Source organism: Gavialis gangeticus, unplaced genomic scaffold, assembly GCF_001723915.1.
Source record: "Gavialis gangeticus isolate Ggan-Ray unplaced genomic scaffold, GavGan_comp1, whole genome shotgun sequence".
In the NCBI taxonomy this organism is placed as follows: domain Eukaryota; kingdom Metazoa; phylum Chordata; order Crocodylia; family Gavialidae; genus Gavialis; species Gavialis gangeticus.
The window spans coordinates 41054245-41066563 of NW_017728993.1; the positions used below are offsets into that span (position 1 = coordinate 41054245).

General features: G+C 39.0%; 1 protein-coding gene across 2 annotated transcripts in view; it reads right to left on the reverse strand.

The window, feature by feature from the left end:
- EVI5 (ecotropic viral integration site 5) overlaps positions 1–12319 on the reverse strand; it is a 221754-nt gene that overhangs the window by 97587 nt on the left and 111848 nt on the right. Inside the window, exons 11-13 of one of the 2 annotated variants that reach the window (XM_019501611.1) lie at positions 6601–6654; positions 3374–3406; positions 2678–2824 (exon numbers count right to left, since the gene is read on the reverse strand). In XM_019501611.1, the coding sequence (XP_019357156.1) occupies positions 2678–2824; positions 3374–3406; positions 6601–6654 (234 nt within the window). The remainder of the gene's footprint in view (positions 1–2677; positions 2825–3373; positions 3407–6600; positions 6655–12319) is intronic. The other variant, XM_019501612.1, reaches the window with a different exon arrangement.

Here is a 12319-nt window from a genome sequence, read left to right on the forward strand (position 1 = left end):
CCACACCCCCCTACCCTCCCTCACATCCACACCTTGCCCACCCAAGCTCCGTGTTGCCACCGTTCCCACACGCAAGGCTCTGCGCTGCCACCAGCCTCAGCTCCCACTCAGCTGCAGCTCCACCCCCACCACTTCCCTACCTGCTACCTGGAGCTGGCAGGACCCAGGGGAGCAGGTCCCTGGTGGCTATAGCAGTGGCAGCAGCAGCCCCACCCAGAAGTTGAGTACTGGCCAGGCCAAGCTCTTCTACTCACGAGAGTGGGAGCGAGACGCAATAGGGCGTGTTGGGGGCAGTGTATACGTGGTTGCCTCACTCCCATCCTCGTAGGCAGAAGGGCTGGGCAGGGCATAATTCACTGGAGGGTGCTGCAGCCAGATGAAAGTGCCTGGCGGGCCAGATGCACTCCATGGCCCATAATTTGCCTGCCCCTGGTCTAGCAGCTATTACTTCCATTCAAGTGTTTGACATTGTTCCGATGCAAACCAAACCAAAGAAATAGTTATTAATTCAGAGAACTGCTAGGTTAGGCAGACTTAGCATTCTCTCACTGAGCTACTGAAGTGCAGACTTCACTTCTGCAACCAACTTGTGTACTTCCAAAATACAGTCAGACATAAATCATATCCCCTTTGTAACGCACAAATGTACTGCCTTAAGTCCAACCACAGTCATTCCCTGTAGATGTATATCCTTATACAAAAAATGCACTAGGCTGTACTAGAAAATGTATATGAAGGGAATCTAGGTCACATGTATGTCATTTAGGGTAGGAGTACTTAATTCCCAAGCCCACAAGCCAAGTCTGGCCCCCAGGGCTCCCCAAATGTCTTAAAAATTGGCAGAGGGGAAGTGGTATCATTGCTCCCCTGCTGCCAAATTTCTGGACCCACAGAGAGCTCCACAGGCCAGACAGTGTGGCCCTGTGTGGTAGATCAGGTATGCAGTGTGGCATAGGGCCTGATCTGGCCTGTGGATCGACCCTGCACCACTGATCTAGCCCAAGGGACCAGAAAGATTGAACTCTACTGATTTAGGGGAAGCTGTTATGGGCACATTTCCACTTCTTTCCATCCCTGTGATATCTTTTTTCATCCTTCACCCACAATCCTAGTACAGTACTTGGGTATTCATGTTCTGTTGCCTGGTTGAGTGGAACATGATTCCTCAGAACTGACCATCTCCATCATTGCTGCCTGCTCAGCAGTCAGACATTCCAAGAAGGCCCTTTATCAAAAAAATGCCATTCCTGACACTAACCAACCAAATTAAAATTTGGTGGTCCATAGACTGTGCATGGATCTAAACTCCAAATCTACCAAACTGCATTGTTAAGGAGAGATTTTAGTCCTGCTTTAACTGAAATTTTAAAATGTAGAATTTACTGGAGGCATGCTCCAATTGTTAACTTACTGGAAACCTTTTGTCTGCAAGCATGCAATGAGCACCAACTGAATGGCTATCCACAACCATCTGTAAATATTTTAAAAAGTATATTTAATTTGAAAGATGAGAACTTCCTCCTCCCATTCCCAGGGAGTTGCTATAAATTAAAAAGAAATATGTTATTCGTCAAAGGTAACTTTGTTGGTCTAATCAAGCTAAATCTTTATGACAGTTCTGAAATGCAGCATTTAACTTTTATATGTATTGTAAAGAAATAATGCATTCCATTTATAAGTTTTTGTATCCAAACTACATTTACAATACATGGGTTTACTACAAATAGATCAAAATTCATTTTCCAGATTGCAGGTTAAAATATTTCCTGGCTTTACAAGAGAAAATAAATACAATAGAACTACTATCTGTTTTGATTTGATAGTCTCTTTGTTGTAAGATGCGATTGTACAACTGTTTTCAACATGTGCCAAAGGTGCCTAGAGCTCTGGACAGGCACTCTGTAATAGGAACCGTGTCTAAAATGATATGGAAATGTATATGCAAGTAGGGTCTGTACATCAATTTCTCTCTGAAAGATGTGCCTTGCATTCCTAACTGCTATTTAAGAAACAGTATCAAATGCTTTGTAAATTGCACCGAGAAAGAGACATCCCATTTAGTATGACAATACAATAAACCTTCCATCCTCCACATAAGCTTCTCGGAAGCTTAAAATATCTCTACTTGATTCTATACATTACTAGCCATAGTCTCCTGAAGGATAGTTATTCTCTGACATTTATTTAAAAAAGTGCTCTATTCTACAACAAAAATCTTTTAATATGTTATTCCAAACATTACTAATGTCCACTAGCTGTTTTACAAGAAGCAATTCACAATATTAAACAAGCTCAACATGGATAGCTCTTAATTTATCAAAAGGGTAATCCAAGTTATTATGAACCAACTCCAATATTGTTTATTTCACCATCTAAACTGAAAATTTAAAATTCCTCAGCACTTAATATCTGAAAAACTATCAGGGTATACATAAAATTAAAAAATAACATAACTACAATACATGTTTAAGCAATTTTAATCCAAACTTTTATCAGCAATACCAAAACACACTGTACAATACTCTATTATCCTTACAACTTGAATTGTGTGTAAGTTCATAAATGCAAACTGTATGCTAAACAACGTATTTACAAAGCACAAAGGTTGTGCCATGACCAGTATAAACAAACACAAGTGAATGAGAAAGATGAGGTGACGTGCTACCAGGCTCCTTACCCATTGTTGTTGTTGCTGGAGCTCCCTGATGGTATTCTCAGCTTGCTCCAGTTTAGTAATGGCCTCATCACTCTGCTGTTTGATGGTGGCCAGCTCCCGTTTTATGAGGTAGTTTTCCTCAGCCTCCTGGGCCCTTGTCACTTGTCCCTTCGGACATAATTTTCTTTTTAAAGCAGTTGAGGACAGATCCAAGAAAGACTGCCTTTGTGATGTCTAGCCATACTTTGCCATAGGGTTATGTCTTTAAAACAGCACTTAAAGTGTAGCAGTTTAGTACCGCTCTAGTTACTTACTAAATTAGGGTTTAACATCTTTTAGCAAGTTCAATTATTTACTTGCATTCAATAAATTCAGTTCATGCAGTATTATTCAGTTGTACATGCATGGATTTGTTAAGAGTTTGCACTATTCAGTTTAAGGGTGAGTGTTAATACAACGCCACAGAATTCACCTATTACAACATACTAAAATTTCAGTTATGTTAGAAAAATATAACGTGCAGATATCAGATGTGTCTGTTTTAGTAACCAAAAATAAACAAATTCTAATAAAGAATTAGCTAAATATTTCGTGTCCAAATTAACAAAGTGGGGATATATTTCAAATAAATGCATGTAAATATGCATGCATTAAAACAGGATTTTCTGTTTTGAGGGTGGATGGAAAGTTACACAGTAAAACACTAAAGGACTATACCTGTATCAATCTATCTGCCAAGGAAGCACTTTCCTACAAAAGGAAAAATTCAGATAGGAATAAGGGGAAGAAAAACAAAAACAAAAGGAGTGATAAAAGTGAAAACAACAAGAGCAGAGAGAAAAAAAAAGAATGCCCAAATTCTACCCACTTTAAAACAAAAAGTAACCTTGGATGCCTTCTCATATAAGTTGCTGCAAATAAATTTTGAAAGTTGCAGAATGTAACTTTTTGTAGTATCAGTCTATACTACTGCATTTACCAATCAATGAAGAGGTCCCCGAAGGTGGATTTAAGAGAACAGATATCATAATATAAAACATCGTTTCCTGCTGTAATTTACAGAAGATAATAATCACTAACTGAAATATTCTGAAGTTACCAGTTGGATGTAAAATATTTGACCCAGGGTCCATAATGGAAGAGGAAGGCATAATTTGAGCGGAGAGAAAGCAAGGAGGTTAAATTGTACAAAATGTCAGGAATGAAAAATAGTTGAAGCATGTTACAGCAGAATTTACTAATATTTTGCTTTGAGTAACTGATAGAATTCATTAATTTACTAATTTATAACTTGACTTCCCTTGCATAAGTTCTACAACAGAAAACTTCTCAGAAATATCTAGGAACTCTGATAAACTGAAATGCTTTAGATGACCTGTTTATTTGAAGATCACACTGAAGATTCCATCTAAGTAATTTTAAATTAAAAAAAACAACAACAACAAAAAACTTTGCAGAAAAGTTTTTCTGATGCTCTGCAGAGGATGCATTCCCGTGCTAATTGGACAAAATATACAAGTCCACTATCAAAGTGTAAACTGATTGAGATTTAAAAAGAACTATAGTTTAACAGGGATAAAAATGTCACTTGGACAAGAAATAATGATCAAATGTTCCTCATTAGGATGTACACATAAAAAACAATTAAGTTATATATACACTAGATATACTAGAGTTTTGAGAATAAAAAGCATCTATTTACCTTAACTAGTGACTTCTATTGGTATGTAACATGTTACTTTTCCACAAGTATTCCCCATTAAGAAGGAATTTCTCTTCAATTAAAAGGATATTTAAAGATGGAAGATGCTATGCCAACTACTTAAAACTGGAGCTGAGACTTAACCCCTGAAGACACAACTCTTCAATTTTTGCTGACACACAATTAAATGCTCTCATGACCAGTACATCACTGACAGCTTGCAAAACCCCAGGAAATTACTACTGCTCAAAGACTAGTATGTGCTCTACACATCCATTTTATTAAAATTTGTAGAAACATAAATATTTTAAACACAGGCATTTTGCAGTTTTGAACATATTACTGGATCACAGACTCATATGTGACACTAGAGGTATGACTGGATATGAAAGGAGAGGCTCTCTGAAAGCAATGCCTACCTTTTGACAATAAAATCAACAATGGACCACGTTTGACTACTGCACTACAGAAGAGAATTAATTATCCAAACCACTGACTCTTCGAAATGAAAGACGTATAGCTAACCTATGTGTTGAGTGCTACAAGTGAGAGCAATGCCAATCTAAAAAAGGATCGGTTTTAACAACTGAGGGGAAAACACTGAAATAAATCAAACTGAAAAGGTTATATACACATTGTATATACTATATAAATATGAAAGTAGCATTTAAGTATTTCATTAACTAACCAGTTGATTTTAAAACTGGTTTTAGTCCTAGTTAGTCTGAATAAATGATACTCCACTGTACCTTCATAGTTTCTACGGTCGGAAGGGGCCTGAGCAGATCATCTAGTCTGACCCCCTGCCATGGCAGGAGAGAATGCTGCAGTCAAACAATCCCGGCAAGGTGTACATCTAGCCTCCTTTTAAAGACCCCTAGGGTAGAAGTGAGCACCACTTCCCTTGGAAGTTGGTTCCAGATCCTAGCCGCCCTGACAGTGAAGTAGCGCCTCCTGATATCTAGCCTGAATCTACTCTCAGTCAACTTATGGCCATTATTCCTCGTTACTCCCAGTAGCGCTCGGGGGAACAGGGACTCTCCCACTGCCTGCTGGTCTCCCTTGGCCAGTTTATAGATGGCCACCAGATCCCCTCTCAGCCTTCTCTTGTGGAGGCTGAACAGGTTCAGGTCTCGTAGCCTCTCCTCATAGGGCCCTGCACTGCTGCCCCCTGATCATGCGAGTGGCCCTCCTCTGGACCCTCTCCATGTTGTCCACATCCCTCCTGAAGTGCGGCACCCAGAACTGGACACAGTACTCCAACTGTGGCCTGACCAATGTCATATACAGAGGGAGGATCGCTTCCTTGGACCTGCTCATGATGCATCTGTGGATGCATGACAAGGTGTGGTTAGCCCTCCTGACTGCATCCCCATATTGGCAGCCCATGTTCATCTTGGAGTCTATAACGACTCCAAGATCCTTTTCTACCTCTGTGCTGATGAGAAGGGAGTTCCCCAGCCTGTGGGTATGCTGCTGCTTCTTTCTCCCTAGGTGCAAAATAAACAAAAAACCCCTTCAAAATAAACAAAAAAAACACCTTACAGAATCAAAAAAATTGTAGGAAAGACCAAGGAACTAAAAAGTCTGTCTATAATGTTCATATCTTTTTGAAAGTATTCCTTTCTTTTTCATAGCTCTGGCTCAATTTTCTAGTGCAGTACATAGTTATGCAAGAAACCAGACTATAGGGATCAGGTTTTCTGGTCTGAATTTGAGTACTCCCACAGGATTTCTACTTCCTAAAGCTTCATATAGCAGTAAATCTGCACTGTTTAATTCATATTGAGCACTGGCTGGCTCTTTATTCAAGCCAATGGGCGTCTGGTACCTTAGGCCTTCCAAAAGTGGAAGATTCTCAAAAGGAATTCATCCATAACACCAGAACTCTCAACACTGTATATATATTCTAAATATTTTTGTTCTTCTTATAAATCCTTCTGATACAGTGATTATTGCAAAAAGATAAAATTTGGATACATTTTAAAATAATATGCAATCCTGTATATTTAGAAATATCCAGAAATTTCAATTTTAAAACGTAATGTTCATGAAAACAGTCTGAGCAGTTTCCATACTGGTATTTTATTATCACCAGGCTATTTGGCTAAATACTGTTAGAAAATACTGCCAATTGGTACATAAAATTCTAGCAAAAGTTTCCATTTATAAGATAGTTCCATATCTTGTATTTAGGTTGTGGTGATTATGAAATAGGTCAAATCTAGTCACTTATACTCACTTTTTCTAACGTTTCAATGCGCTGTTTTAAGAGTCTATTTTCTGTTCGTAACCTCTGCAAAAGAAGCAAAACTATATTAATGTGTGTGTATGGAAAGATACAAACAAAGAGTTGAGATAAATAGTATTATCAATTTCTTTAAAATCGCATTATCAAAGTATTATGAAAATGTATACTAGTAGGTAACTCAGAATCAGGAAGAATGGAGTGGTCCAGCTGCACACCTCTCCCTCCCACCCCCACATTGATTTCTCTCCAGGCAAAAACTTTAAAACCAACAGCCTGTGAGGGGCATCCACGCTTCTATTCAGACAGTGCTGAGAAAGTCATCTCCCTAATTCCTCACAGATGTTAATGAACCCCTATCCTTTGTAATGATCTTGATATTGCACTCTTCAAATGATCCTTTATGTGCAATGTTGCTGTCTTTTAACCATTCCTGGTTATTTCTCCCTTCTGTTTCACAGCCCTGCAGACTGTTTTTAGCTCTAGCTAAAAACCTTAACTCAGCTGTGGTAATATTAACTCAGGTGTAGAAATGACCAACAGTGAAGTATTGAAAGCACTGTCAAGATACTCAAGAAAGCTAGATTTTGTTTTAGGAATCTAAATAAGGGGTGTATAGTTAACTATGATGACAACAAGACTAATAATACTTTTTGGCTGTTTTGATTATTTTTTGCCTTGTGTCTTGTGATTTTTTAACTTTATATACATCTAGCAAATCAGTGTCTATTCCAATAGTTATATTTCCATAGTATTAGCACCCTAACATACTAGTAAGATATTTAGTTTCCCTTTAAATGGAGAAAAAACCATGTGTTGTGTCATATGTGATGATGTGCCACATCATCTGTGCCCCCCTTTTCAAAATCCTAGATCCACCCATGCTTAAATAAAGCAGCTGAACTAAGGGTAACAAAGAGAATCAATTAGCATGCCAAATGGGTAGCATGTGCTACAGTAAAACATCACAGTATACACTACAAAACATTCTGAAGAAGAGACTGTTCAAGACTATAGTAAGAAACACTAACTTTGCAAGTAAGATTAAACAAAGTAATGCAATTATAAAAACGTTACCCTGAGAAGTATTTGCCCTACTCATCCCAAGAGTAAGGTAACTGGAGAACTGAAAGGCATAAACAGACCAACACAAAAACACTGATGCAAGTTATAATCCTCAGCATTTAAACCAACAAGGACAGATACTGGTATTGGTCCATGAACTTTTTATTCAGCAAGGCTGAGAGAGGTACAGCTGATATATTTACATTTTTCTGCTTAATGGAGATTAAACTTGTAGCAGCAGAACAGCAAATCAGGAATAGTGAAAGAAGAAGAAAAAGCTTATGGGCCCACAGCTTTAAAGGCCCTTCTTCAAACTGGAGAATGGCAAAATATCTGGGGAGTGCTCAGCTCTCCTCTTGGAAAAAACTTATCCTTGAAAACTTGATCCCTAGGATTAAAGTAACTGGGTGCATCTACTCAAGATGCTACTATGCAGTGGTTACTGCTCATTATTTAGTACTTGTGTAATCAGGGACTAAATAAATGTGCAGTAACCAGAATTACTGAACATTAGCACTGGTGAATACTTTTTTAAGTGACACTGCTGCACAGTAGCCTAATAATACTGCATAGCAAATGAAGGTAAATCTCTAGGAATGCACATTCTAGTCCCAACTTCACCATACTCAAACCACTTCTTCTGACCTTATCTTCTTCCATACCCTATCTGTAAAATGACACAATACTCTTCTTCACAGGTAAATCACAATTACCTTTTGTAATATTTTACACATATATTTAAGTACATAACAGATTAACCCCATCTCAGCCAGACGGGCTCTAGCTCTTTCCTCCCCCATCCACATACTCTCTTGTTAGAAATTTCATAGAAGAAGGCTGTCCTAAATAAAGAAGTAACACAAATCCAGATGACACTCCTGAAAAATGTTGGGGGCTCTATATTTGTACAGCAGTGAAACAATGATTTCAGGTATAAGTACACAAAATAATTTGCTAAGAGACAGGGCGGATAAAAAAAAATCGTTTTTAAAAAAAATAAATAAAGTGGATTTTTTATTTAAATCACATTTTTTATTTTTTAAAATACTTAAAAAAATAAACTCATAAAGATGGTTTTAATTTAAGATATGTTACAGCTCAAATATATCATCATGGAATAGCAATTATAACTTCTAATTATATACTATTTAAGACAAGATATTCATGTAACATATTTAGAAGTTTTATAAGTAGATCACCATAGGCCATGGACTATATTAGGGGCTCAATTTTACAGGGTTCCCAGAGTCTCCCCTACAGATTAATAAAGATTAAAGAAAACCAGTCTACCCAATGAGACTCAGTGCTCAGTCTAGAAGATCCCATTAACCAATCTGTGATGCTTAGTTTCAGTGGTCAAACTGTGGAGTTGTGTCTCCAGAGACAGCAGTATATGGAGTATTTATATAGCAGTATATGGAGATAAGAGACAGCAGACCTGATTACCTACCTCCATCAGCTCTATTGTCTCTCTGCAAGAGTGTGTACACAGAGCCATGACCTAACCTCTCTCTAGAAGAGCAAAGTTTCAAGAAGTTAAGTGAATAAGGATTGTTGGAGGTAGAGTAGATCTGGGCAAGGAGGAGTCTGGAAATAAATGCAAGGAGGGAGGGGCAGTAGAAACAAAAGAGAAACATTTTGAGCAGAATATTCCAGAAGTACTGAGGGATTAAGTTTCTGAGTATAGCTTCTCCATTGATTTGAGATCTAGCTGAGGAAATGGTATGGTAAAAGGGATATTTTAATGAAGTTCCTCTACCTGTGGGTAAGACAGGCACGCATGCAAAATGCAAACAGTGCAACAAAGAAATGCAAGGCCTGGTTGCCTGAATGAAATGACATCATGAGAAGCGCTCCTTCTCAGGAGGAAGCTGCTTTGAATATGATGAATGGAACAATGATTAGATCAAGACTTCCTGACCAGTGATTTAAATCAAATCCGCCCTGCTAAGAGGTAAGCTAGGTTGTGAATTTACCCCAAGTAGCTACAATGCCGTAACTGTCCTGCTGCAAACAAACACTGACCTCATGAAAAATGCAAACCCAATTTCTTCTTTGCACATACAATGATCTAATTTTCCAGTTACTAAATACTAATGACTGAATACCTCAATTTTTTGGTGCTTGAATAGAGATATCTTAGAGAGAGATAATTTTCAGAAAATGCTAAGTGCTCACTCTCTGAATGTTAGGCCACTTATAAAAAAAATACATAAGAGGGATACACCAAAAAAGAGGCGCTTAATCTTTCATCATTTCTGAAAACGTTGGCCAAAATGTAGAATGATTTGGTACTGCTAAAGTGGCTGCTATAGCAAAGTGTTTCCAGAATGTATCTAAATTAAAACTTCACGATAACTAGATGCAGCAAGCAGATACCCTCTGTTCCACATAAAGAAGCAAGCACAAAAAAGGGGAAGTGATTTTAGCAATAACTGCAAAAGTATGTGGTAAAACCAGAAACAGTACTCAACTTTCCCAAATTCCAATCTTCCACTGGAGTCAGTCATCTGCTCTTTTACTTACCCTGACTGTTACAAGTCCATGGATAGGAAATACATAGACAGGTTTTACTGGTCTCCAAAGCAGTGTGAGATTTACATCTGGGCTTTAGAGAATGTGATATGCCAGGAAGCAGAACAGACTAAAATGTGTTTTGTTTGTAAGTTTTAATGATTTGTGTAAAACATTAAGTTAACTTTATACACTCAAACGAAATGCAATGCGTCTCTACACTAATCAGTGATCATCACACAGCCAGCACTTATCTGCAATTAATTCTGTATCAGGGACCACATTAGCAAGAAGGTAATCAACTGACTGCTGCAGTAGATAATACCAACGATAGGAGTTTTGCTTCTCTTTTCAACAGGAACATTGTTGGAAGCAGCTGGAGGGGCTTGGGACCATAGAGATGTATTTATAAATACAAAAGGTTTATGAAATCAACGATCCACCTACTAGTCTTTCCCATTACAGAAAGGGCACATTAGCTAAGGCTGCAGACAGGTGTCACCTTTGTGAGGCCATAAAAATGTTTATGGCAGAACAAAGTGAAAGCAAGCAGACATCCACGCCTTTTGTCATGCCACAAATGCCCAAATTTGTGGCATCAAAAAAAGGTAGTACAGTATTAATTTGTGCTGATATTCCCTGGTGGACATCTGTTTTAAGGCAAGAGTGGAAACAGCTTGGGCTTGCCCCTGCTCTCCCGATGCCCTAGGCAGGCGCTCCTGGGACTTCACAGGCCCAATCCTGCATGGCCCAGGAATTCCCTTGCACGGAGCAGCAGGGACTCAACCCAATGAAGTGGATCAGTTGTGCCAGGATGTGTCCCAGGACAGCTGATCCACTTCATTTAGCAATGTCTGTTGTAGACTACCAGGTGCTAAAATAAAATGACAGCCCTAACGTTTTGAAGCAATCTGGAAACATTCATTATTAAGGCCCGATTATTATACTGTATCACAGAGTAGTAAACTTGCTACATGCCTGCACATCCTTTCTAATTACCACTGAGTTAATCCCCTAATAGGATTTTTGGAGGATTATTTTTTTTTAAGAGCTAAAAACATAGATCTCATTTACACTCAGGTTCTAGAAGTAGAGAGGATGGTACATTTGGGTCCAATACATTTTTTGATTTCCTCATTAGTTTTAATATGCCTTAAATTTTAATTATGTGAATATGACCATGGCAAGATTACCATTTTCAAAGAACTTGGTTTCCTTTTTGGATGAGGATGCTCATATATCTTTCAAAATGAACTCTTAGCATCAGAGGGACTGGGATATTTCAAGTATTTCAGGATTTTTTTTTTAAAGTTTCTCCTCCTTAACAGCAAGTTGTTAAATTACATCATTGACCATTTTGACAGTGAATCGGTGGCAAGGGGCAGCAGGATCACACAAAGGGCAGCCCTCTTGGCCAATCAGTTGTGGGGCATGGTGGGAGTTCACAATGATAAGCTCATGAAAATGGCAGTAGGCACTGCAATCAGCCTGTGAAATTGCTCATCTGCCGCCTTGATTTGGGTAGGTCCCTAGGTATAACTGTTCAGAAACTGATTTAAACCTGTTAACAGAACAGAAGTTCAGCATACATAGACAGATCTGGATGGATGTAGTATTGGACTTAATTGGTTTAGGTTAGAGTGGTATATCAAACTTCTTTTCCAGATCCTGTAATAAATCACCTTAGTTCACTGTCCCCTGGCATCCCAGGCACCCCTTGCAGACAGCGGTCTAGCCTTGCCTGGTGCTTATCTGCTCCGGATGAGCATTGGGCCAGCCCTGCCCCTAGACTGTTACAGAAAGGAGTCACAAAAGCCTCTCTCTCCTGCCTTCAGAGCTGGCTGGCTGGGGCTGGGGAGAGGATGAAGAGAGTGTGGGAACACAGCCCCCTACCATGAGGCCCCAGCCCCAAGCCAGTACATAGTTTCATAGTTTCTAGGGTCGGAAGGGACCTGAGTAGATCATCTAGTCCAACCCCCTGCCATGGCAGGAAAGAGTACTGGGGTCAAATGACCCCAGCACGGTGTTCATCTAACCTCCTCTTAAAAACCCCCAGGGTAGGAGCCTGCACCACTTCTCTTGGAAGTTGGTTCCAGACCCTACCCACCCTGACCGGGAAGTAGCGCCTCCTGAT